We start from the raw sequence: 25,848 nt of genomic DNA, 5'->3' as shown, positions 1-25,848 counted from the left end.
TATTTCCTCGTTCCTACCTTAATCTCTTCATTTCCTCTGCACTTCATCCATCTCTTTCCAACACGTTGTCCTCTCATCACCCACCACCATCACCACCCCCCCATCTCCCAGTTCCTGTCAGCACCGTCTGGAGGGAGGGCCCCTATAATGAAACCTTGCTCTTACCACTTCCTTCTAACGACCGTCTCGGCCACAATAACAGGAGTAACCACAGCAATTACGGGCTCAAAACATTAATATACAGTGAGGGAAAACTGCAATTAAAGTAATGGTGTTAGGCACATGCACATGCTCATGACACTGGCAGAAGTTAGGTGTAGTGGTCTTTTTTTATTTTTCAGAAAAATATTGTGATTGTGATCATTAGGTGCCTGTTTTGCTGAAGAACAGCCACATCAGATGAATTTTAGTTTCATTGTATTAAGAGTTGTAGGTTATATGAAAATGAGCAAAAGCACTGAATAGATTACTGATAGATGAATGTTGTTTTAAATTTCAGGAAAGAGACGTTTACTCTAAATGGCTGCTTGTTTCTTTGATCATCCGATCAGTCAGCTGTACTGATGAGTGAAGTGTGCCAGAAGAGGATCATGATGAACAGTTCTCAAAGCGCCGCATCTCTTTTAACTCTCTTTATGTCCTTCCTGACCCTGCAGCTGTTTGTCATCGACAACGGAGCAGACGACTGGCGCATCGCCATGACGATGGAGAGGGTTCTGCTGATCGCTCTGGAGCTGCTGGTGTCTGCGGTGCATCCAGTGCCAGGGGACTTTAAGTTTCAGTGGCGGGCGCGGCTTGCCTTCTCATACGCACCATCGCAGGCCGAGGCTGACCTGGACATGGTGCTGAGCGTGCCCATGTTCCTGCGCCTCTACCTCATCGCCAGAGTCATGCTCCTACACAGCAAACTCTTCACCGACGCCTCCTCCAGGAGTATAGGTGCCCTCAATAAGGTCAGAAGGGTTTGTGCTTGCCGGTGTGTGTGTGTGTGTCAAGAGCTCTTGAATGAAATCTGTGTCTGCCCTGTCCATTTTATTCCTGGCCTCTATCTCTCTAACTATCTCAAGCCCTTTCTTCCGCTCTGTCCTTCTAGTCCCCCTGTTCTTTTCATCTACCAGTTCAAATGCCCTTCCTCTCCTTTTGTCATCGCGTACATGGAGACATAGATGTAAGCTGTGGCGGATACAGCTACGAGAGGGAAGCATGAAATGAGAGCAAGATATTGCGGCTCAAATGGGGCATAAAAAGAAAGACTCAAATGAGATTGCAATACAAGAAAGGAGTACAAGCAATGCAATAAATGATTGGTGACACGTCTATAATGTCTTTAAACGATAAACATTATTGTAAAATCAGGAAGTAGGGATGTAGTGTGTGGTGGAAATATATGCAAACTACACATAGGAGGAGGAAGAGGAGGAGGAGGAGGAGAGGAGAGGAGGGCAGCGGGAGAGATAGAGTCGATTTTTGATGGGTAATTTAGCAGGTTGCGAGTGTATCTGCGTTGGCACTACTCTGACCCTCGGGCTACAGCCACAGTGAGACGAGGTGAAGCTGCCATTGAAGTGCAGCTCTAACAATGACAACTCATTTATCAGCTGCTTAACCCTTCCAGGGCTCAGTCGTTGCTCTCAGATCATCCATCTGTCAGAAGTTGCTGACAAATGAGCCACAGATAAAAAAATAAAAAGAATACACTGAAATAGGCCAATTACTCAAAGACACTGTATAGCTTGACCCGAGTCAGAGGGCGAGTCCCGATCTTGACTCCAATTACAGTGGAGATTCTCAGAGTGCTGCTACCTTCAAAAGCTACTCAGAAGACTAATTAGTAAAACATCAGGTCCATGTGGGTGTACAGGATGGGGATTCAGAGTAACACAATACTAACCCATGTAAAAAAAAATGTATTGCAATGTCATTTATTAGCTGTGTGTGTGTGTGTGTGTGTGTGTGTGTATGTGTGTGTGTGTGTGTGTGTGTGTGTGTGTGTGTGTGTGTGTGTGTGTGTGTGTGTGTGTGTGTGTGTGTGTGTGTGTGTGTGTGTGTGTGTGTGTGTGTGTGTGTGTGTGTGTGTGTGTGTGTGTGTGTGTGTGTGTGTGTGTGTGTGTGTGCGTATTACAGGTGCATTTTAACACGCGGTTTGTCATGAAAACCCTCATGACTATCTGTCCCGGGACGGTACTGCTGGTCTTCAGCATCTCCCTGTGGATCATCGCTGCCTGGACCGTACGAGTGTGTGAGAGGTCAGTAACAAAGCCGGTTCATTTGGCTGTTGTTGTTTTTTTTAGCGTGTGTTTGTGTGTGTGTGTGTGCGTGTGTGTGTGTGAGAGTGAGGCCGAGTGATGAACTGTGATTGAATGAGGAATTGAATTGGCAGGAAATATAATCTGGGACATGTGTGCAACATTATCCATCTTTAGACTTCAGTTTATGAGGCTTTCTCACCAGTTGTACACTTAATTTGATCCAGGCGATGGAGTTGTTACTGCGTTTGTCCATAAATCCACAATATAATTGTGTCCTGAAAGACAACACTTTATTTTCCCCCCACCCCCATTCAGCATTGCATAGGCAGTATTCAAATACTAATTAAATTTGTTGTAGCAGACTATAATGTAGTTTTAAGCCAACATAAGGACGTTTATATTTGATAATTTCTCAGCAACTACACCCTCTCTTATGATGCATTTGTAACTGATGAACATATCAAATAATAACTGAAGTTGAGGCGGCCGGTGGCACAGTGCTTGGAGCAGCAAATTGCCCAAAAAATTATGTTTAAATAATAATGTACACGAGCCAGTTGAGGTGGTTCGGGCATCTAGTAAGGATGCTCCCTGGGCGTCTCCCTAGGGAGGTGTTCCAGGCACATCCAGCTGGGAGGAGGCCTCTGGGAAGACCCAGGACCAGGTGGAGAGATTATATCTCCACACTAGCCTGGGAACGCCTCGGGATCCCCCAGTTAGAGCTGGTTAATGTGGCCCGGGAAAGGGAAGTTTGGCGTCCCCTGCTAAAGCTGCTGCCCCTACGACCCGACCCCGGATAAGCCGATAATAATAATGACTGAAGTAATTAAACATTTTTTAAACTGTTTATACAAATCATTTGCAGGAAAGTTAACAGAACTGTAAATTAATGTGTTTGGATCTGGAAGGTTCATTCTTGACCTTGGAAATAGTATTTGGGGGGGAAAGAGCTGGATGAGAAGATTGTTACCACTGTCATGTCTGGCTGGTTAATATAAAGTGACAGCCAGCAGCCGGTTAGCTTAGCAAAAAGACTGAAAATAGTTGATAAGCAGATTTTGTTACCCTTTAACAGAGCCACGTTAGCTGATTTCCCTGTTTATAGTCTTTATGCTACGCTAAGTTAACCAACTGCTGGCTTTATATACAGCAAATATATATGAGAGTATTAAAATTCAATATTCTCATTTAAGTAAGAAAACCATAATCTCATTTCCAAGTTTACACATTGTTTTAACTAAAGGTCCATTTGCTACATTTCTCTCAGACCAGCTGCATCTCATTGCCTTCATGAGTGGATGGTGTTTCCTCAGTGAGAAAGTATTTATAAATGAATGAATAATGAATTAATACATTCAATAAATAACACATTATACCCCATAATTACAACTGTTGTATATATTATTAATCATTCATCCATCATTTATAGTTTACATGTTACAAAGTACAAATGCTTCACAGGAATATTAATAGTTTTTGACAAGTGCATAATGAATATTAAAAATACACACAACGATATGATAATGTAGTTACAAACAGAGATTTATTTACTGCGTATACGTGCTAAATTTGGAGTTCAACTGAATGCTCCTTACAAATGCTCCATCTCTCAGAGCATTTGTAATATTTTTTCTGGGGTTTTCCTGAAAGTTTTTCTGCACACACAGAGATTATTATATATTGTACATAAAACACCTGGCAGCTGTGATTTACGGCTGCAGACTGGTGATTAATTTTACGTTATTTGACCCCAGCAGGCAGATGCTCCAATACGATATAACTACTGACATAGCCGTCTCGCTGTTATTGAGAAACACTGTTTCAAACTCTAAATCCAATTGTCCGCTCACATTTAAAGATTCATCATCTGATTTTATGAATGATGTATTATCACTGATGTCACATCAAGTGGAAAGCAAAAGAGCCCATCCCTTTCTTAATATGTTTAAACTCTCTTGGATATAATCAAGGAAATATGGGAAAATGTCAGTTGGTTAACAAGCTTGATTAAATGCATCACTGCCCGGCTGCTAGGAAGCCATATTTGGTCTGCATCCAACTTTAATTGGCATTTCCTCTCCTCTGCAAACGAAATTATCGAAGCAAGGGAAAAAAAAATATAAAACTCAATTAAGCTGCTTCAAACAAGATGCAAATTGAAGAATTTAGAAAATGTGTTACTTCAGGCAAGAGAAAAGAGTGCTCAGAGCACATAAACCTATTGTCAACATTCAAGGCTAAAATCTACGTGTTTCTGTTGAATAGTTCTCGAGAAATCAACTTTGTTTTCAGATCTGCACCAGGTTTGGTTGCTACGGCAACAGAGTTGTCCATTGGGCAGGCATGATGGCTGCTGTTTATGTGTTGTTTTCTGTGGCAGGCAAAAGAAAATAGGGTCACGTGTTTCAGTTTTTCACACCCACATTTGCAGACAGGACCAGTGGGCTGGTTATCTTTGTTTTGTTATTTATTTATATATTTTACTATTGACTGACTTTATCCTTTGAACATGGATACGTTTCTTTTTAGGTATCATGATGCCCAGGATGTGACCAGTAACTTCCTGGGAGCCATGTGGCTCATCTCCATCACTTTCTTGTCCATCGGCTACGGAGACATGGTGCCTCACACCTACTGTGGCAAAGGAGTCTGTCTGCTCACAGGAATCATGGTCAGTACATTTCCTCCCACTCCCCCCTCTCTTTCTCTTTCTCTTTCTCTCTCTCTTTCTCTCTGTCTCTTGCTCTCCATCCCCCTGGCGCTGTCCTTGCCTCGTTCAAAGGTCAGCAGATTAGAGAGCATGCTGTCATTTGCGAGAGAAATTCTGCCATTTGTGTAATTTGGGCAATCCTCCTTGAATTAGCGTGCATCTGTGCATCTGTGCTTCTGTGCGTGTAGGGCGTGCAAACAAGAGCACTTTTGAGGTGTGTGTGTGTGTGTGTGTGTGTGTGTGTGTGTGTGTGTGTGTGTGTGTGTGTGTGTGTGTGTGTGTGTGTGTGTGTGTGTGTGTGTGTGTGTGTGTGTGTGTGTGTGTGTGTGTGTGTGTGTGTGTGTGTGTGTGTGTGTGTGTGTGTATTTGTGTGAGTGTGTTGTTCCCTTGTTTGTCCTCATTGCATAATGAAGGTCCCACCTTTCAGTGTGCCATGTCCTCCCACTCTCCGTTTCTCTCTCTCTCTCTCTCTCTCTCTCTCTCTCTCTCTCTCTCTCTCTCTCTCTCTCTCCCTCTCTCAGTCCATTTCTCTCTTTCTATGAATCCCTCCATTTCTCTCTTCCTTTCTGTCCGTCTCTCCTTCCCTGAGGGTAGTGTTTATTTCTATCTACCATCCATCTGTTAGTATCAGTGTTTAAGCTGCCGACTGCTCCTCTATTTGCATCACTTCACAGGTGTTCTTTCCTCCTCAAACTATTTCTTTCTTTCTGACTTTTTCTCATTCCCTGCTTTTATTTTGTCTTACTGGACCTTTCTTCATTTCTAGCGTACTTTTTGTTAAAGGGAATTGCCACAACTTTTTGGAAATTGGTCTAATTGGTCAAGTAATTTAGTCATTTTAAATGTAGACTCTACTCATCTCTTACACTGCTATCATATTATCATACACTGCTCTGATTAATTGGAGGACATTTTTGTCATTTCAAATGCAATAATAAATGAGTTTTCTTAATAACTCTACAGCTAAATGTCAAGTAAATTCAAATTAAATGTGCGACTCAGTATGGAGGCTTTTGCGTATTCTTTATAAGGTCAGGAAAGAAAAATGACTCAAATATGATAATTTGTATGTTCTCTGGGAATATTTCTCTCAAAGGACACGGTGTGCAACATGTTTTATTTTGCCAAAGGGGAGATTGCAGTGAGTAATGGAAGACTGTGTTTACCTAAAGAGATGAAAGTCACTGCACAATGCGTGAGTGCTCACCTGAGGTTTTATCTGTTGTTGTCAAAAAAATTGTGGAATAATGTAACTTTCTGAATTAAAGATGTGTGTAATGCTTTTCTATGTTTTCAAAACCTGAGGGATTGCGCATAAGCTTTAATAATGCCAGTAGCCTAGTTGTGCTTGTTAAATGAATAAAAAACAAAGACAGTGTCTTAATACAAAAGGAGAACACTTTGCATTTGATCGAGCACCCCTTAACAGTCCTCAGTGGCGCGTTTCTGAGGCTGTAGCTGGGATTGTTTTTTGTCTAGCCCCAAGTCTTTTTGACAAAGGAAAAAATCTATAATAATCATGAAATATAAATAATTTAGTTTCCGACCACCCCAACCCTTGCTGCTGCTGCTGCCAGCTTCCTCAGATCAGTCAAGTTACATGGTAAAATGTGATAATGAGACCACTGGCTCAGTGATTATATAAACAAGAAATAGAGAAAATAAGATGATAAGCTGCTAAGACAGCATTTTATTACGCTGAATCAGTCTTCTTTATTGCATTTACACACTGACTTGCCAAGTGCAGAGTGTATTTTGCTTAATTCCACCTGAAGTCAAGCAGCAGCCGCCATAGTTGAGCGATAAAGCTATTCTGTGCCTTTAAATAATGTTTAACGCTGCATGCTGGATCAAAAAAGAGAATGAATTGCAAAAGCCCTCAATATTCTATACAACAACTAAGTTACTATACTTAAAGTTGCAGTGGGTAAAAAAAAAAAAACACCAGAATTTGAAGCAGAGTGAGACCCCTTTCTGTGGCTCTCCCTCTCCTCTCTCTGTCCTCAGCCAATAGGAATGCTTTCTATCTCTGAAATGATCTGTGATTGGCCAAAGTCTCACGTCACGGCTAGATTTTCTAAGCCCTGAATACGAAGCCAAGAGGAGGTGCAGAAGTCTAGTTTTCCCTCAGAACACTTGAATTACAATAGGATAAAATATTTTTAAGGATTGTTTTGCCCAACAACTAGTGCCATTTTGGAAATTATTAGCCTTCGTAGTGTGCAGAACTGGCTTGATTACCTCCTAGAGTCACTAAGATTTTGTTGTATATATTTCTCTAAAACATCCCCCCTAAAAATCTCACTCTGTCCGTCCAGCCTCTCTGTATTTGTGAGCTCACCTACTTTCTTTAAATGTATGAATAAACACACACAATCACACACACACACACACACACATACACGGACCCCCATTTGCTGGGTGAATCATCAAATCTGTGTTTTAGAGTGCGGCTCTTACTGTAATGTTAACACACGCTCACAAAGACACAAAAACAGGGGGTGGATACAGAGCGTCCCAAACCCACTGTTACAGACTGCATCCTCCACACAACACTGACAGAGAGCTTGACATACACTCTTAGTGTGACTCCCACACACACTCTTCTCTCCTGTCACACAAACACACTCTCACTGCACTCTTCAGAGTGGTTTATTTTCGTTGATCATCAGAGAAAGAGTGAGGATGCAAGTAGGGTGAGCGTTAGGCTTGTATGGGTCAGGGAAACTAGGCGCAGCAGGTCATGGGAAAGCAGAGTGTGGAAGTGAAGTGAAAACAAGATTTTTAAAAGGGTTAAAAGGTTGAGGGCAGGGAACAGGATTTTTTTTCTTTCTTGACAATTATTGTAATGAGTTTCTATAGGGGAAATTCTTGCTGTCGTTACTATGACAACACATGAAGGCCAACAGTGTTGGAATATACCACTGCCCCGAGGACACCTGGGGGTGTACCAAGTGTGTGTGTGTGTGTGTGTGTGTGTGTGTGTGTGTGTGTGTGTGTGTGTGTGTGTGTGTGTGTGTGTGTGTGTGTGTGTGTGTGTGTGTGTGTGTGTGTGTGTGTGTGTGTGTGTGTGTGTGTGTGTGTGCGTGCGTGCGTGCGTGCGTGCGTGCGTGCGTGCGTGCGTGCGTGCGTGCGTGCGGCGTGCATGCTTGCCTGCGTGCTTGCGTGCGTGCTCGCGTGCGTGCGTGTGTGAGACTGCCACAACATGTTCTTATACAAAACAAAAAGTCTGTATCTCTTATCAGATAGTGCAGTTTATTCCATTTCCTAAATAATGTTTTTTTTATTCTGTTTTTTATGATGCTTATGTTTTATGTCATATAATGTGCTGCCATGAATGGTTTGTTGATTTTGCTTTCGATATTCTTTTATGATCTTTGCGCAAAGCAAATTCCCGAAGGGGCAATAAAGGTTTCATTCATGCGTGCATGTGTGTATTTGCATACCTCTATTTAGCAATTCTAGAAGCAGCAAATACATATTTAATGAATGTTTAATAGCATATTATGATGTAGTTGTAAGCAGATATAAGTGTTAAATGTATTAATGTATTCGTCAACAACAATAGCATACTACAGTATAACTCACCTATAAGTGGACACTGGTGTAGAAATGGATAATAAATGACAATATAATAAAACATTTATAGAAACTATATAAATGATATCTTCACATGCAAAGTTTTAAACAATATAATACCTTAATCAACACTTAGAATGATCTGACATATATATCTGCTTTGTAACTGCATTATAGTGTTTTGTAAGCCATTCGTCTGCTGCTTATAAATGCCAAATGCGTGTTTGTGTCGGTCCTCCATTTACAAGAGCCTCTTAATATAGTTCTGGAAGACTCATCATCAGGTTAAACAGATGCAGAGTAGCTGTCTTTTCAAACGTATTTTGTCTGCCTCTAAGTGGTTGTATTGTGCACTCTAAGATGCATATTTTTTTTTCAACCTGGAGTGTGTGTGTAGGTGTTGCACAGGAGCACAGATGGGTGATTCCCCCTTTTCTGACAGTTACGTAGATGGCTCTGCTGTAGTGGAGGAAGCGAGGGAAACACCCGGGCGTATGAAACAAATCACAGCAGCGCAGCCATCATCAGCCGTGTCACTCTGTGGAGATTGCACAGGGAACCCTGCTGAAATCAAATGGATGCAGGCGTATGCACAAACAAACTCTCTCTCTCACACACACACACATTCACCTACACACATAGCCTGTCTTGACAAACCAATCAGCACCCCACTGTTTCTGACCGAGGAGGACAATTTTGACACACGCACACGCAGTTGGGTATGTGCACGCTGAGCTGCACTTAGACATGCTGTACTGTAGCAATTTGTTGAGGGCTGTTTTCCCTAAAGCACAGACATGTATGAACACTCTAAGGGGTTTTCCATCGGCGCTCATCATGTTTTATTCATAGTTTTTGAATAAACACAAATAGAGTGGATGAGTGTATAGACGTGGGTACTAATGCCTGTTTGTGCGTTACATTTTTACTGAACCCGGCCGAAGTTATTTTAGGCAAACCTGTCTTATCGTTGAAGAGTGTGCACGATCGAGTCTTGGCTATTTCCTACACGCTTCAAAACGTTGCATGGTCCCTTGCTCTTGAGCTCGCTATGTTTCTCTCCTTATATCTCTTGTATTCTCTCCCTTTCTCTGCACACACTCTCAAGCAGCAAGGAAGAGCACTTATACACTTCCATTAAACACTCTTAATCTTAATTCATTACTTATCAGGAGATATGTGACCTCATTAACATTGCCTTCTTCTCCATCCTTCCGTCCTCCTGTTTTGGCACACACCCTCACCTCCTCTCTCCAGCTGACCTCCATGTTTCCTTCCTTCCCCATTTGTATTTACTCATAGCACTTCACTTTCTTTATCTTTTCTTGCTTTTTTAATCCTCTAGGTGCCTGCCCCTTCAGAGGAACCTGTGAGCACTCACAGACCCACTGAAAACAGTGTCTAATCTGAAAGTTAATTAAGTCTGTCTTCCTCCCTGTGTTCCTGCTACTCGTCTGCTCTCAAGCATGCCTTTCTGGTTGAGAGACTGCTGTCACTCTCTCCCAAATGAATTTGCCATATGTCCCGTGTGGGTCGAGCTGGAATACAGACAAACCAGTTTGGTTTCATACTTTTAAACTGCCTGCAGGCCTTGAGGCTGTAGTGACAGTAGACTGACACCATGTAAATCAGATTGACAGCATCCAATTAAATTAAATTAGGTGGTGTCGATCTTTGATGTTTTTTTCATCTTTAAGAGAATAATTTCCAGCTCCATATAGAGGCGATATAGAAGGGATCTCACACCAGATGGATTGGAAGTGAAAATAGACTTGGCTCGCCGCTCAACATGAGGAAATGTGGATCTGGAACAGAGCTATCCCTCTTAATCCTCTACTTTCTCCCATTCACTTCTCCGTCTGTCGTGCGGATCCCTTCCTCATATTTGTCCTCGCTCCCTTCAATCATCTGGGCTAATTCCCCAGCCAAAAGCCACCGATTTACCAATTCCTCCTCCTTAATGACTGACTCAGACTGTTTTCTCCTCCTCCCTCCTCTCTCTCAGGGTGCGGGATGTACGGCTCTGGTGGTTGCCGTGGTAGCCAGGAAGCTGGAGCTGACCAAGGCTGAGAAACACGTACACAACTTCATGATGGACACGCAACTCACCAAGAGGGTGTGTAGGCTTGTGTGGTATGAATGAGTGTATCTTGTGGAAAATAACTAAAAACTTTAATTTGTAAAAAGTAAGCACATGTTCGCTGCTGACACCGTGATTCAGATTATTAACAGAACTACATTTATAGAAGTACAGGTTTTATGTGGAATTATCCTTTGGATTGATTTAAGTATTATTTAAGCGAAACGGCTTGTCCTTTCACGTGCCATCCTTCACCCTATCAAAACTTCTACATCCTACTATCACCCTGTCTGTGACAGAATGTGTTATTTGAGTGAGTGAAGGCAATAAAAGGTCATCTCTTCCTCACTCTCTTATCTGGTCCCTCATATACCATCTCCGATCTTTTTCCTCTTCCAACCTACCACCTCCCCACTCCTTTGACATTTGTCTCTCTTATAGTAAATCCCTTCTCTCTCCCCCTTCAGTCTCTCTCTTTATATGTTACCTTCTCTCCTCTCCTCCCTCCTTTGCCCTCTCCCCCCTGCCTCCTTCCCTTCCATCTCTCAGTCCCTCCCTCCTCCGGTCCTTTTCAATTTTTCATACAGTTGAAAGACCCAAGTTTTAAAAATAGCTCCCATATCAAATATGTAGAGTACATTATGGCAGCAGGGTATCTGGGTGACTGAACGGCGCGGTAGGGTTATCAATAATTTCAGTGTGGCTAAAATATCGACAGAGACCCTGAACAGACTCTCTGTCAGAGACAGGCTCACACCTCACCTTCCCGCAGGCTCTGGCCAGGTCAACCAGAGTGTGTCATCACAAGACGTTTAACACCTTTAACTGTGTGTGTGTGTGTGTGTGTGTGTGTGTGTGTGTGTGTGTGTGTGTGTGTGTGTGTGTGTGTGTGTGTGTGTGTGTGTGTGTGTGTGTGTGTGTGTGTGTGTGTGTGTGTGTGTGTGTGTGTGTGTGTGTGTGTGTGTGTGTGTGTGTGTGTGTGTGTGTGTGTGTGTGTGTTTGCATGAATTTACCATCTAAAGCAACTGTTCCCAAGTGTTTACCCCCATTTGAATGGATTTTGAACTAGATGTTATGTTTTTTTATCAGTGTAAGCAATGGTGTGTCATTCTGTGAGTCAGTCAATACACCACTTTGGTCCAGAGTGAAATCTCAGCATGATATTGGTGTTATTTGTGGGTCACTGAAGGATGAATCCCATTTGGCCATCCTATGACCTTTCCTCTTGGGCCACTAACAAGTGGACATCTTTGGCTTTTCGTGAAATATCAAAGTAGCAAGAAAGATCTGCATGTAAGCAAAGTCACCATGAGCATATTGGCATGCTCACATTAGCATTTAGATCAAAGCCTTACATGCTGGCATGACTTTAGACTCTTATTTCAGTAGGTTTGATCGGGGTTATCCTTAGGTTCCTAGAGTCCTCAAAAGAAATGAGTATGGGCTTTCTTCACAGTTCAAATTGCAAAATAACAAAGAAAAATCGATGCTACAAATGGAGCTTGAATGGTAAAAATCAATTCAGCCACTGTCTCTCAACAAATTCCAGGGCATAGGTTTCAGACAGTATAACATCAGTAAGCTAAAAGCTGTAGGCGGGTGATTTCAACATAACTGACCAAGGGAAACATTTGACCTAGAGGGAAAAGCTTTGCTGAAAGTGTTTTTAACGTGTCATATTAAGAGGATATTGAGCTGTGGACCATAGGACCCTGGGGATGTATACACTTCCTGCCATCAGGTGTTACAGTAACTGATTTAGGTAAACGTTGTGTAATCGTAGCTGGTTGTCGTGACTGTAAATATACAAAAGAGCAGCATCACACTAATTTGTAATCTATTTGTGTGTTTATTTTTGCTGCTAAAGACATATGTGGTAACAATTTAAGTAAAGTCATAATTCATTTCGGCTCCCAGGTAACTGTAGTCGTATGCTTATCCTATGTAGTCTTTAAATCTTAAATGGAAAAAAATGGTATTTTCTATCATTTATAAATTATTGCACAAATATAGATCAAACTGATGCTGATCACCACCCAGACAATGGAGAAGACTATACCATACATCCTCCATATTCAAGTAAAGCACTATCTTAACAAAGCCATTCATCAAGTACAGCAGTTTCATTGAACACAATGCAGCGTGCTGCTTGGTGACATTTCTTTCAATGGGTCTTCAGTTTATGCAGTGGTAATTGTCTCATGCCCTCTATTACTGAGAGAGCAATGATTGAAGCTGTTGTATGCACATTGATTTACATGGCTGGGGCAATTCTCTGCCATATCATCGTAACAAGAGAGACAATCACTAAAGGCTTTATAATGAATAATGCAACGACAGACATCCTGCCGTCATCGTATGTGTGCACACACACACAAATAGACAGAAAAGCACACCCACTGGCTTTCTACGTCCATGAAATGGTGTTTCCATCCCTTTGAAGAATTACCAAGAATGTCAATTAAATGCCAATCAGTGTCGTTTTTAACCAATGAACCGTGTGGTTGGTAATGTGTTTGTTTGATGTTGTTGTCTTTATCTTCACATGTGTAATGGGTGTGGTTGTACTAAGCTAGAGCCCTGAGACTGCGAGCAAAGTAACTTCCTCAGACATCTGTTTACTCTCTCTCACATATACTACTATATATTTTCCCTTTCCGTCTTTCGTGTGTTGTCTGCTTTCATCCTCAGATCATATTTTTAGACATACCTGACAAGACTGAAGTCTTGCGTGGTGCAGATGAGGTGCAGAGGCCCTGATAACCTTATCACGGAGGATGATGTGCTTTAAAAACATAATTCATTGTGTTCCTCTCCCTTTGATAGGATTAATACAAATGTTAATTACATAACATTGACCCTCAGTCGACCGTGGGCCGTGTGTGTGTGCGTGTGGGTGTGAGGTTGTAAGTGGTCATGTTTGATGTCAGGAGTTGTTGTCTTGATGCACAGTGCTAGATGTGTGTTTAAAAGGCTGGCACTCTGGTTGCAGCAGTTTAATGTGGCTCCGTACTGAAGTATTCAGAGAACTGCTGAAAGTCGATCTGGTCAGAACATCCCCCTGAACATTCACAGAGCACTCTCAACACTGAAAATGACATGACACACTTACTGTAGGTGCTAAGTCACTGGAGTGGAGTGGTATATCCTTACTTCTGATGGCACTACCAATTAAATACCATTCATTGAAGCAATTGGCTGCGTGAATATGGCTGTTTCCGAGGTCAGTACTTTTATTTCGAGCTTTTTAAGTCTAGTTGCGAAGTTAAAAATGTTGAGTCTTTCTATAAATTTGCACTCAGAATGTGAATTTTGCCTCCGCTCAGACGACTGGTTAAATCAAAGCACTTTAAGAAGTCCCTGTGGCATGTTTCAGAGCTTTGCCCTCTCTGAATATTGAGCGTGCACTCTGGGCTCCAGCCAAGGAGGAGGTGCTGCGATGCCTTCCAATGTTTACACCACTAGCCAAATGGGAGCAATCTAACCCCCCAAGATCTCTACTGAGCTAGCTTTCAATCCATATAGCAAAAATAACTCCATTTCCAACAGCCTTTTAATTCACACACATGCCACGTGGATCATTGTTAGCGTGGACATATTGTGACAGCGACAATAATGAATTTGACACTTTTACATTTTACACATATCTCTTGTTGTTTTTCACTTATTACTAATTGAGCTTTTCATTTTAACGGAGCCCTGTCTAGATCCGGTCTCATTTAGGAGATACACATACGCAGATAAAATCAGCGGAACCTGATTTTTATGTCATGATTTCACTGATTTGTTTGTCGTGTGTGTGTGTGTGTGTGTGTGTGTGTGTGTGTGTGTGTGTGTGTGTGTGTGTGTGTGTGTGTGTGTGTGTGTGTGTGTGTGTGTGTGTGTGTGTGTGTGTGTGTGTGTGTGTGTGTGTGTGTGTGTGTGTGTGTGTGTGTGTGTGTGTGTGTGTGTGTGTGTGTGTGTGTGTGTGTGTGTGTGTGTGTTAGCCTTGTGTCTCCCATGTGTCATCATGGCCGTGTGGGGAAGGTCAAAGTAGGTAATGTTGCATGGCGCCGTGGCACATGGATGATGTGGGAGGTTGTTGCCAAGGTAATTGGTCTGTTTATTTGTTTTTCGGCTCTCCTAGAGAACACCATTGTATCTCTAGCACTACAGCACCTAATTACTACTGTATTTGCATGCAAACTGTAGGTCATGATGGCTCTCCTGGTTTGGGAGGGTCAGGAGCCTCAGATTTTTCCTCTGATGTTAGAAAACTGTCTCCATCGCTACGGAATGTGGAAGGAAAAAACATTCAGATCCACAAATGAAGTCTCAGACCCCTTTTTCACCTTTTGATACAAATATCTAAATATTTTAATCTATGTTTATTTAAAAAATATATATTACATTACTGTTATTATTTAGTGCTTGTGTCTGTATTGACATTTCTAAAAATATTTCTGTTTGTACTGATTGATTTATTCTCCACAATATGTCATCAACCACCCAACATGCTGAGGATGTGGGAACCCCTTGTCCTAACAGATTTCTCATGTACCTGCCATAAGGTGTGCTGTGTGGGGGAGCAACCAGAACAGATCTTTGACCCAAACCAGCCATATGGCAACAACATGGTTGCCCAAGTACAGGCCATATGGCACAGGGGTAGCTGCTACTGCCGTCGTTTGATTTCTTGTGGAGTATTCTTAGCGGCTCATACGAGTCTCTATGGAAAAACTGTGCCTTTAAACAAACTGTCAGGACTTCCATACCGTTGTGATGTCACCCCTCGGCTGCAATGATGGTACAGAGACGGCAAAAGCGGAAGACTCAAAAATGTTGACCAATCAGAGCAGACTGGGCTTTCGGGGGGGGGGGGGGGGTAATAAAGAGACATGTGGTAAAACAGCATGTTTCAGACAGAGGGTGAATGCAGGTTTATTCAGACAGACAGTATAAGAATAATAATCTTCAATTTTTTAATTAAGTTTTCCAAAAATAAAAGCATGTAAAGATGTTCGAGTGAAAACACAATATACAAGTATGAACCTGAAAATTGGAAGAAAAAAAAATAGGTCCCCTTTAATTCCTAGGATGAGAGAAGGAAAAAAATTAAAAAGGGTGGAGAAATAATTAACTGTAAAATACAAAGCGTGATATTATCAGTCCCTGTCATTTGCATTCGGAGCAGTCCCTAGTATTTAAATAAGGGGTGAAGCTTGAGCATCTTCTAATTAAATGGCCTGAGGCAGTGCAATAGCTTGCATAGCTTCCTGAACAGTTGTTGGAAGTTTGTGTAAAAAACTTCCATAGCAAGCCGGCTGGCTGGACAGACACAAGATGCCATCATTCATCATATTTCACTCACCCTGCAGTGATTAATCATAAACAGTATTTGACATATCAATTTACCAATGGGTTGGTAGATGTGAGGGGTATTAAATGTGCTCTTCAGTAACCATGCCCAGGATTAAAACTAGAGAGGAAGCATAATCGAGGCAAATTAACTTTTTATTGGCTTTCACTGACATTTAGTTGCAAATATCCTCTCCAGCAGTGTAAGCATAACCTGACTCCGCCAGATGTATTGATTTGCATGATTTTCATTTGCTCAGCATATCCATATGGGAACTCTCGTTTGGAGATCTTTTGGGAAGGGGCGAAAATATATGGGCCAAATCAACCAATCAGATCAACGGAGCATATGACATACTAACAGCGTTGAGGCAAAGCTCAGAAAGTAAGCAACATGTCGGTAAAGGATATCTGCCGTTTGTGTAACAGATAAAAGGCAAAATTTCAGGTGCCCGGTCCATATTCCAACCGAAGGATCCAAGAGAAAACGCGTTAGCGAGAGGCTTGGTCGATAGCTGCGCCCATCTCATCCGCAGAAGCCGCCATGTTGTTTACGCCGAACAGTTGCTTCTAGTTTTGTCATACTTAAGTCCGCCTCCAAACCAACGCTGATTGGTTCGGTCGCTTGGCAAACTTCTCCAAATATTCTCCAACACACGTTACCAGACTGATCTGTGACTAAAATACAATGGAGTTCGCGAGATCAGGATGGTCTCACGAGGCTAGTGTAAGCAGTTGTGATTACAAAGGTTATTTTAAAAAGAACTATCTTGAAAAAATGCAACGCCACCATCAAGATATAAGCGATGATGTTGGTGTATAGCGCCATAGGTCCACAATGTCTTCATTTTGATGATGCCTCTTCAGGATCCTTGCAACTCTGTCAGTGGCTGCCCTTGCTATGGTTGGATGGGAGTTCTGTAATCCTATTGATACACACTGGGAGATGAGGCTCAGAGAGAGAAACATGGGAAAGCAGGCTTTACTTCATACTCCAGCCCTAGATGTATATGCAAATCGCATCGGTCAAGGGTGTAAACTGAATACTTCATATATATATTTTTTTACCTATCTTGTTGGGTTTATACACATGATATTTACATGCTATATTTGAATATTTCATCACTAAACAAGCTGTATAAAGGAAAGAATTGTAAGTGTTTGTAACTGCCATTAAGAGTGATAACATGACAAGTTAGCTGTATGACATAATCTCCTGGAGGGGTCTTACTGTATAAATTATCTGTCGTATGTTGGATTAGCTCTTTTTGGTTTGACTTCCTCCGTGTCATTGAAAACACATCTGCAAGGCCCAGGGCCTCCTACTCTCTTCATCTATGGCCAATAGTGTGTGTTTGTCCGCATGTGTTTATGTGTAGGCGTGTATGTGTGTGTGAGCAGTCCTTGACTGCGGTGGATAGGTGCTGATTAGCCAAGCTGCCAGGGTCTTTTGTGCTCCTCAGACGGGGGTATAATTGTTCTTTGTTCAGTGCTCAGCATCTCTTTGAAGTCTCTCATTCATTTAATGTCCTTACAGATTCTCTCTCCCTTTTCTTCGGTATCCACCCGTGCTTTTTTTCTGGGTGTCAGACCCCTGTGTTGTAATTACATAGCAACCTATAGAGATGTACATGAAAGTGGAGCAGATATAGATATACATTAATGTAAATTAATCCTGGTCCTTCTTCACAGAAATCAACCTAAATTCTACATTGACATTTTGAATGAGGCCTCTATTAAATCCCAGCAATCTCACATTTAGATGGTATAAAACAACTGAAGCCTACGCCTGACCTGTAAACCGTAGAAAAATAACCATCCTGGAATTCATGGGATAGTATGGATCTTTTTGAATTTACGATGTATGAGGTACTTACAGTATCCATAGTTGTGTAAGCATTATTTAGAATATTTTCACCGCTTTACTTTGCTATCAGACAGCCCTGTTTAACCACCACACTGACAAAAACAGTATATTTACAGAGGGTTGCTGGTGTACCGGTAGTTGTGTACGTTCTTAACCATTTAAAACACCAAAGTCACACAATAATACTAACTAACGAACTGATCAAGGCTGTGGCAGACCAGCATCTCCCTTGTTTTGTGAGGTAAAAGGATTTTAAGGTGGCTTAAATAAGTTTAGCTGCTGCCTTTCCTCCTGCCTGCTTCTCCAAAACTGGGGGTGTCCCGACCGCCATCTACCGTAGGTAATACGCTGACTATGGATTAGCACCTCATACAACCCCACTTCAAAAAAATCCGGACTATTCTTTTCACTCTGTTGACTCTCTGGCTTTCAATGAGCTTCATTACATAGGCTATTTGTCTTATGTATCTCCTTTGCAGGGATAAGGATTGTCTTTGACAGCTGGTTTAAGAAGCAGCAACTCATTCCGCCATTGTTTCTTTCAGTTGCTGTCATAATTAAATAGAAGATCACTGGTTTTAATGAACTGTGGTGGTACTGTAGTGAATTGCTTCCAACCAGCCGAGATGATGTGGCCCATTTGAGTTAGTCTAACGCATAATGTGGTATACATACAGACGGAGAGAGAAAAGGAGTGTGTGTGACGGAGAGACTCCTGTTGGTTCTCATTGCCAAATCTCCCCAAGGAGAAAGCTGTTTATGCGCGCATGAAAAGCACTGGCAAGCAAGCCGGTATGTGTAGAGAGAGACAGAGAATGAGGGCAGCCTCTGAGAAGAAAAGGAAGGTTTAGGGTTGTTTTGGGTTTTTTTACAAGGGAGACAATGGGGAGTGGAGGGAGAAAGAGAACAGGGCTGGGCAACCTGTTGCCTGCATTGGTTGCCAAGGGCTATCTGTTACTAACTGTGTGTGTATGTTTATTTATTGTCGGCATGCAGATAAAGAATGCAGCGGCTAACGTGCTGAGGGAAACCTGGCTCATCTACAAACACACCAAGATGGCGAAGAAGATCGACCACTCCAGAGTCCGCAAACACCAGCGGAAGTTCCTCCAGGCTATACATCAGTGAGACCACACCTTACATCTGCCCACACGCACACACACACACACACACACACACACACACACACACACACACACTCACACACACACAAAAACACATGCATGCACACAAGCACATGCACACACACACACACACACACACACACAAACACACACACACACACACACACACACACACACGCACGCACACACACACACACACAAACACACACACAAAAACACATGCATGCACACAAGCACATGCACCCACACACACACACACACACACACACACAAACACACGCATGCACACAAGCACATGCACACAACAGTGCTGCTGAGCTGATGAAGCCTTTGAAATCAGCTGTACTTTCTATCCACCCACAAGTTGAATCAACGCTGATAATCAGATAAAGTGCATAAATCCCTACACACACACACACACAATACAAAATGAATCATCATCTTCTAAAGGGCAGGTTCACCCCAGGCAAATACAGTTGTGGGACTGGATAATCAGTGCATTGTGTACTATTGGAGACACTCGGATCATAATATCATCTCTACTTATGAATGTTTTTAAAGACATACAGCAGAACATAATCATGCATTGTAATTAATTTCTTCTAAAGAATTGTTTATATTTGCAGGGCCATATTTGTCTTATTACAGGCTGTTTTACTCAAAGATCTTATGTGTATATTCTCTGTCTAGCTTCACAACTAAGTGCTCCTTTAAATGCCGCATGCTCCTTTTGATCTTGAACGGTTCAGTCTAGACTTGTGAACATTAAACAAGTGCCTTCAGAAGCCAGAATCACGAGACCTAGGACTTTTTTAATTGTGACATAGTGTGTAGACTGTGGACAAAAGGTTGACTGTGAACACAGTAGCAAGGTGATTTTATGGGGAGTCAATTTTCTGGTTCAATTCTGTCATTAGAACAGGAAGACAAGTTCATCTGGAGGTGTAGCCTCGTAAAATAAGCATGCACTTCAATGTGTTGGAAGAAACCACAGGGTTTATTTTACGACAACACAAATTAGACCTTTAATTCACTAATTATTTTATTGTGTTTTGAGAATCAGCCAAGTCCTAATATTTATTGGACTGAAGAAAGATTTATTTGATTCATTCCATTTAGTTTTATTTCCCCCGTAAGCCTTATTTCCCTTAAGGTTTCTTAAAGTTAAAACTACCCTGTTCTCTTACTCTAAAGCCGGGCTACTCACCTTAATAAACAAACATTTATAATATTTATAAGCTATAATGAATACACATTAAAAGACCCATAACTTTCCAAATAACTGACATATTAACTTACACCTTGGCACCTTGACACTACAACAGATAAATCAGATATTTTACTGCATTTTAGTTGTAAATATTTTGGTTACATTTGAAAGAGTTTATACAACATTATAAACTGTAGACTGTATGTAAAGATGGACAACTTGACAGCTTTCCAAAAAGTGAAGCCAAAGCATCTCGATCGCCCCCTGGTGGCTGGTTGCAGTTTTTATCCCTCTGATGTATGTTCAGACGTTTGTATTTCCTCTTTGTTTGATTTTAATTTGTTTTTTTATGCCATAAAAATTGGGTGAAACGTCATAAATGAAAGCTGTCACCGAATCGCGATGGGCGGGCGGGTGCTTGACGATGACGTGACTCTTCCGCCTGATCAGTACTACGCACACCCTGGTTGCAAAATTACAACATGGCATCCGGCATATTTTAGCTTCACTTTTGTACAGTGGAAGGAAATGGAGCCGCATCGTCTATCTTTATATGCAATCTATGGTTGGCATATTTACACTCGGGCACCTTATTTACATTCAAAATACAAAGGAAAAGGGCCCAGTATGAATCAGTTTATGGTCGACGGGCCACCCAACACTCTGCTGGTCGTAAATTGAGTGTCACTGCAGTAGAGCTTAAGGTCTGAATCTTGTTTCAACACTAAATGTACATACATTTTGACCTGCATTAGAAAATTACAGTGTTTCTTTGCACACTATGTTTGGATATTCAAATTCAGCGACACGCTGCAGGTAGAGCTGAAGCTACATTCGGCAAGGTGACCGCGATACAGAGTTGTTGTCTGGACCTGGAGGGATTAGCTCTCTGGGCCGAACACTGTGTATTTAATGGGTTTCAATTTTGTGTGTATTTATTGTGTGTGTATCTGTTTGCAGATTACGTAGTGTGAAAATGGAGCAGAGGAAACTCAGTGATCAGGCCAACACACTAGTGGATCTTTCAAAGGTGAGTAACACACAAAGACACACACACACACACACACACACACACACTATGCTCTTAATTTATTTAGGACATCCACTTCAAAGACTCATAACCATCACAGAGGTTAGTAACTCATACCTAACATGCCTTTGCCCCCCAAAATATATCACACCATTCCTCCATTTCAACGATGACCTGCCCGTTTCTGTGGCTTTGCGTATCCTAGCAACCAGAAGTGTTAAAACAGGGATGACTGAGTGAGAGAGCGAGGAGGAAATGAGAGGAAGGAGGGGAGTGCTCATGTTTTTCTGTTTATGTGTGGGTGTCTAAGTGAGAATGTGAGCACACACGTGTGTGTGTGTGTGTGTGTGTGTGTGTGTGTGTGTGTGTGTGTGTGTGTGTGTGTGTGTGTGTGTGTGTGTGTGTGTGTGTGTGTGTGTGTGTGTGTGTGTGTGTGTGTGTGTGTGTGTGTGTGTGTGTGTGTGTGTGTGTGTGTGTGTGTGTGAAAGGGAGTGAGTGAATAAGAGGTAGAAACGGATCAAGCAAGGGTATGTGTGTTTGTGTCTCTCTGAAGGAAGTGCCTTTAGCACCAAATATTTTTGCAATTATCCCATCTCAATGACTCCCATCTCAATTGGCCACTTGTGCATTTACCATGGTTACAGAGACCAGGATGTTCAAGGCAGGGACACTCTGCCTCCTCCCTTACATTCTCTCTCTCCTCTCTCCTATTCTCTCTTTCTTCACAATGTTATAATGCCCACATAGAGACTTCTCCTCCAGCCTCTCTTCTACTCCCTCTTGGACATTTACTCACTGATTTACTCACTCTTCTCAAGCTTCAGGCTTACCCTCTTTTTACTTTTACTTCACTCTATTACCCCTTTTACTGTCTCTTCTTATTCGTTCCAAAACAATTTGATTTAATTTTATTATTATATTTTTTAAGCTTTAATAAAGCAATCCTCATAATACTGTTTACTCCCTTCTTCAAAGTACTGTGTGTGTGAGTCATCTCCCCGTCTCCTCTCCTCTCCTCTCCTCTCCTCTCCTCTCCTCTTCTCTCCTCTCCTCTCACAGATGCAGAGCGTCATGTATGAGCTCATGTCGGAGCTCAACGACCGCAGCGAGGACTTGGAGCGCCAGATGCTGTCCCTGGAGCAGCGGGTGGAGCAGCTCACCGCTGGCTTCAACACCCTGCCTGCACACCTCTCGGCCACTCTCAGCGCCCAGCACGCTGCCTTGGTCCACTTGCTTCGAGAGAGGGATTCGAGGGATGGGAGAGGAGGGGGTGGTGGTGTTGGAGGCGGGGCTGTGGTGCCACTGTCTCCAGCTACATCTTTCACTGCTCCTCCGGCTTCAGTTTCTCCAGTCCAGGTGGCGTCTCCAGCGCCACCCCCATCCCAGGTGCCTACTTTGGCCTTGGAGTCGCCTCTGTCGCCCCCATCTCTGAGCCCAGAGGGGAGCCTGGAATCTAGTCCCAACCCCAACACCTGCACTTCAGGCTGCTGAAGGCAGGTCTGAGGACTAGGAGAGGACAAAAACGGAAAGAAAACAGGGAGAGAGGAGGATGTACTGTTCTAGTCCTCTCACTTCAGACTAAAGGAGAGGAACAAGGAGGGAGGAGAAGAGAAATGTGAGGTCAAACTAACTCCCCATGAGGGAGGGATGAGGATGAGACTATGAGGAGAAATAATAGGATTAAGATGGAGGGCCAGTATGAATGATGAGACATGTTAGGGACTTTGGGGCGCTTTCCTTGATGAGGAAAGGAGAAGAAAAATGGGGACTCTAAAAGGTGTGAGGGGGAGGAAGAATGTCAAGAGGGTGAGAAATGGAGGTAGAGAGGACGAGGGAAGGAGAGAGGTGGAGAAAAATAACGGGGAATAATTACATGAAAGTCAGAGCTCCTAAATGAAATCCACTCCAATTAGTGGAAAGGGCCTTCTATTCAGTCCCTCTTTCTCTCTTTAACTCTGTCTTTCCTTCCGTCTCTCCCAATCTCGCTCTCCCTTCATCAGGAATTAATGACCATGACTTTTTATCCTTATGATGTATTTTATATATGAATGCTAATTGTGTGTTAACGAGCATCCCTTTAACAGAAAGTTCGATCAATACGACCATGATATAAAAAAAATAGTGGCATGTACTGCACATAAACACACACACACACACACACACACACACACACACACACACACACACACAACTTATATCAACGCATCAGCCACACAATACAAGTAAACGCAGCACAAACATAAATATACAATCTTTCACAATGCAGGCCCTATTTACACTCACACAAAAGAAATTGTGTGCAATAGCCCACAATATAATACTAAAGCCTATACTGCCAAGCACTCAATGCACTGTTGATCTTCACAGAGCACTGCCAAGCAATGACGCACTGTAAAAAATGTTCATCCAAACAACTTATCTTTTGTGGATGTGAGCTAATGCAGGAGTTTAGACCTACTCAGTCCACTGAACTACACAAATTACAGATGAGGTTGAAATAAGCTGGTATGACACTGAGGGACATTAGTCATGGTAACATCTGTTTGTGACGAGGAAAACATTTGCAGATAATAAAATAATAACAGAACCGACAACACAACTGCAATAGGACTTTATTGCTGCATTTATTTAATTACAGATTGAGTTGAACTGATGTTTTATGTGTATATGTAGGTTTGATGTATTGGAATGAGACTTAAAAGAGTTTGATTTTTGTTTAATTTCTGTAAAGGTTTCTTATGAAAGCCTCAGAAAATGGACAATTGATCGTTGTAGCAAGTGCATTCATAACTGGGTTGGTTGTTGGGAGAAAGAATAGATTACAACGCAAAACATTTATTAAACTGACATTTCAATCTGGTTGATTGTTTTGGAAGAAACACCGACTCGACAAAGACGGAGCATTGCACAAAGGTAATGCTTTGTGCAATGCAACTGGTGATTGTTCTGCAGAAATGTAAAACACTAGTCAAAACATTATCCATCAATGATAAATGATCTGCTGTCTCTTTTATCTGTCTGAAGTCCGTAGAGTCAGATTGACTGGGATGCTGTAATATCTGTTGTTTTGCTTTCATTCTCTAAAAAATACTTATACTTAGAATAACAAAGATATTGATTTTTACATTAGAAATTTCATTGATTTATTAAAAAAGCTCAACAATTGTTTAGCTGTGTGATTCTATGTTGATGTGATTGATATTTCTTCACAATGTACGGTCGTGCGTATGACCCTTTATCAAGGGAAGAAGACCTTACTTACTTACTGCCATTCTTTTTCAAGCTTGCAGGCCCAACGCACTGTTATCTTGAATGTATTCTGTGTAAAGAAATACACTCAAACACTCTTGCTTGCTCGATCACTTAAACTGCCATGCAGACACGGGAACAGACACCCACACACATACACACACAAACACACACACACACACACACGCACATAGATATACACACACCTCGACAACCAAAGTGCTCTCTCTTAAATGGACTTCAATAAGAGGCAGGGAACGCTGCTGTCACTGGGGACAAAAGATAGCAGGAGGCGTTGCAGATATCTTGACAATATTTCGAGGGAATAACTGTGAAAATCTGGGCATGGACTTGTTACAGTGCTGTACATGGACTGCTCCTCACTGCTTTAAAAACAGATCAAGGTGGACTACGGATGAACACAAGGGAACACAAATAAACCTTATAAAGGATTAATGGCCATGAAGGAAGAGCTGTTTATGAAATAAATAAAACATAGAAAGGGAGACTAAGGTATATCTGAGAGGAATTATAGTGGTGTGATGGAAAAGAGACAAGCCTACCCTTGCAGTGGAGACAATATCCAAAACTGTCCTATAGCGACACGCTGTGGACGGAATACTGAATTACACACGCTTGGAATATTGTATAGTATGCTGTTAACGAAATCTAGCTTTGTATTGCTTAGTCTTTTCTACCATTATGATTAAACACAGTTATAGTTGATATCTAATATTACTAAACTATAGTATTCTTCTCATTCGTCATGACAATTATGATATATGTATTTACAATACGTTAAATAACAAGGAAAGTGCCGTTTGAAGTTGAAATTATTTTGTAATTTTATTTTATCAGAGAGAATTAATAAAGTATATATCTATAACATTGCAGCTTCCATGTTTTCTGTATTGCAGTTTTTTTATTTGATTTTTGTTTTGTTTTATTTTGTTGTTGTTTTTTAGGTGCAAGGGGGTTTTTAGTGCGGTGATTGGGAAAATAAAACACTTCTTCTCAAACTTTTCACGGGGTACACGCTGAATAATTACCATTTGGACACTTTATATCGTTACATATTAATTTTTTAACATTTATTTATTTTGTCAGTCAATCATGGGTCTGTTTTCTCACATATCTCACTAAAAGATGATTACTCAGAAATCAAGAGAGAATAATTTTTTACTCCAATGTGAGGCATATTTACATTCTTGGGTTGCCATGGATTCAGTAGTTCCCCGGTTACATTACTGTCTACATGACTGATTTTCAGTTGCTCATCCTCTCGCAATATTTTGAGAAAGCCCTACAGACAGCAATTTGGTTACGGTTGACAAGATACCTTCTTTCCAAGTGGCTCGGCTTTGTTTTTATGCCTCAGGATGAACTGATTTGATTTTTGTGGTTAAAGGTCAC

At 41.7% G+C, this 25,848-nt stretch overlaps 1 protein-coding gene across 1 annotated transcript in view; it reads left to right on the top strand.

Moving 5' to 3' along the window:
- The window catches only part of kcnn3 (potassium intermediate/small conductance calcium-activated channel, subfamily N, member 3), a 57,272-nt gene extending 31,955 nt beyond the window's left edge, over positions 1–25,317 (top strand). Inside the window, exons 4-10 of the mRNA XM_083918465.1 lie at positions 657–953; positions 2,125–2,246; positions 4,779–4,920; positions 10,544–10,654; positions 18,819–18,946; positions 21,117–21,186; positions 22,246–25,317. Of these exons, the coding sequence (XP_083774591.1) occupies positions 657–953; positions 2,125–2,246; positions 4,779–4,920; positions 10,544–10,654; positions 18,819–18,946; positions 21,117–21,186; positions 22,246–22,677 (1,302 nt within the window). The 3' untranslated portion in view covers positions 22,678–25,317. The remainder of the gene's footprint in view (positions 1–656; positions 954–2,124; positions 2,247–4,778; positions 4,921–10,543; positions 10,655–18,818; positions 18,947–21,116; positions 21,187–22,245) is intronic.
- Positions 25,318–25,848: the final 531 nt, after the last annotated feature.

Source organism: Echiichthys vipera, assembly GCF_963691815.1.
Source record: "Echiichthys vipera genome assembly, chromosome: 8".
NCBI classification, from domain to species: domain Eukaryota; kingdom Metazoa; phylum Chordata; class Actinopteri; order Perciformes; family Trachinidae; genus Echiichthys; species Echiichthys vipera.
Note: the sequence above shows the minus strand (reverse complement) of the source record. Positions and strands in the feature narration are given on the sequence as shown.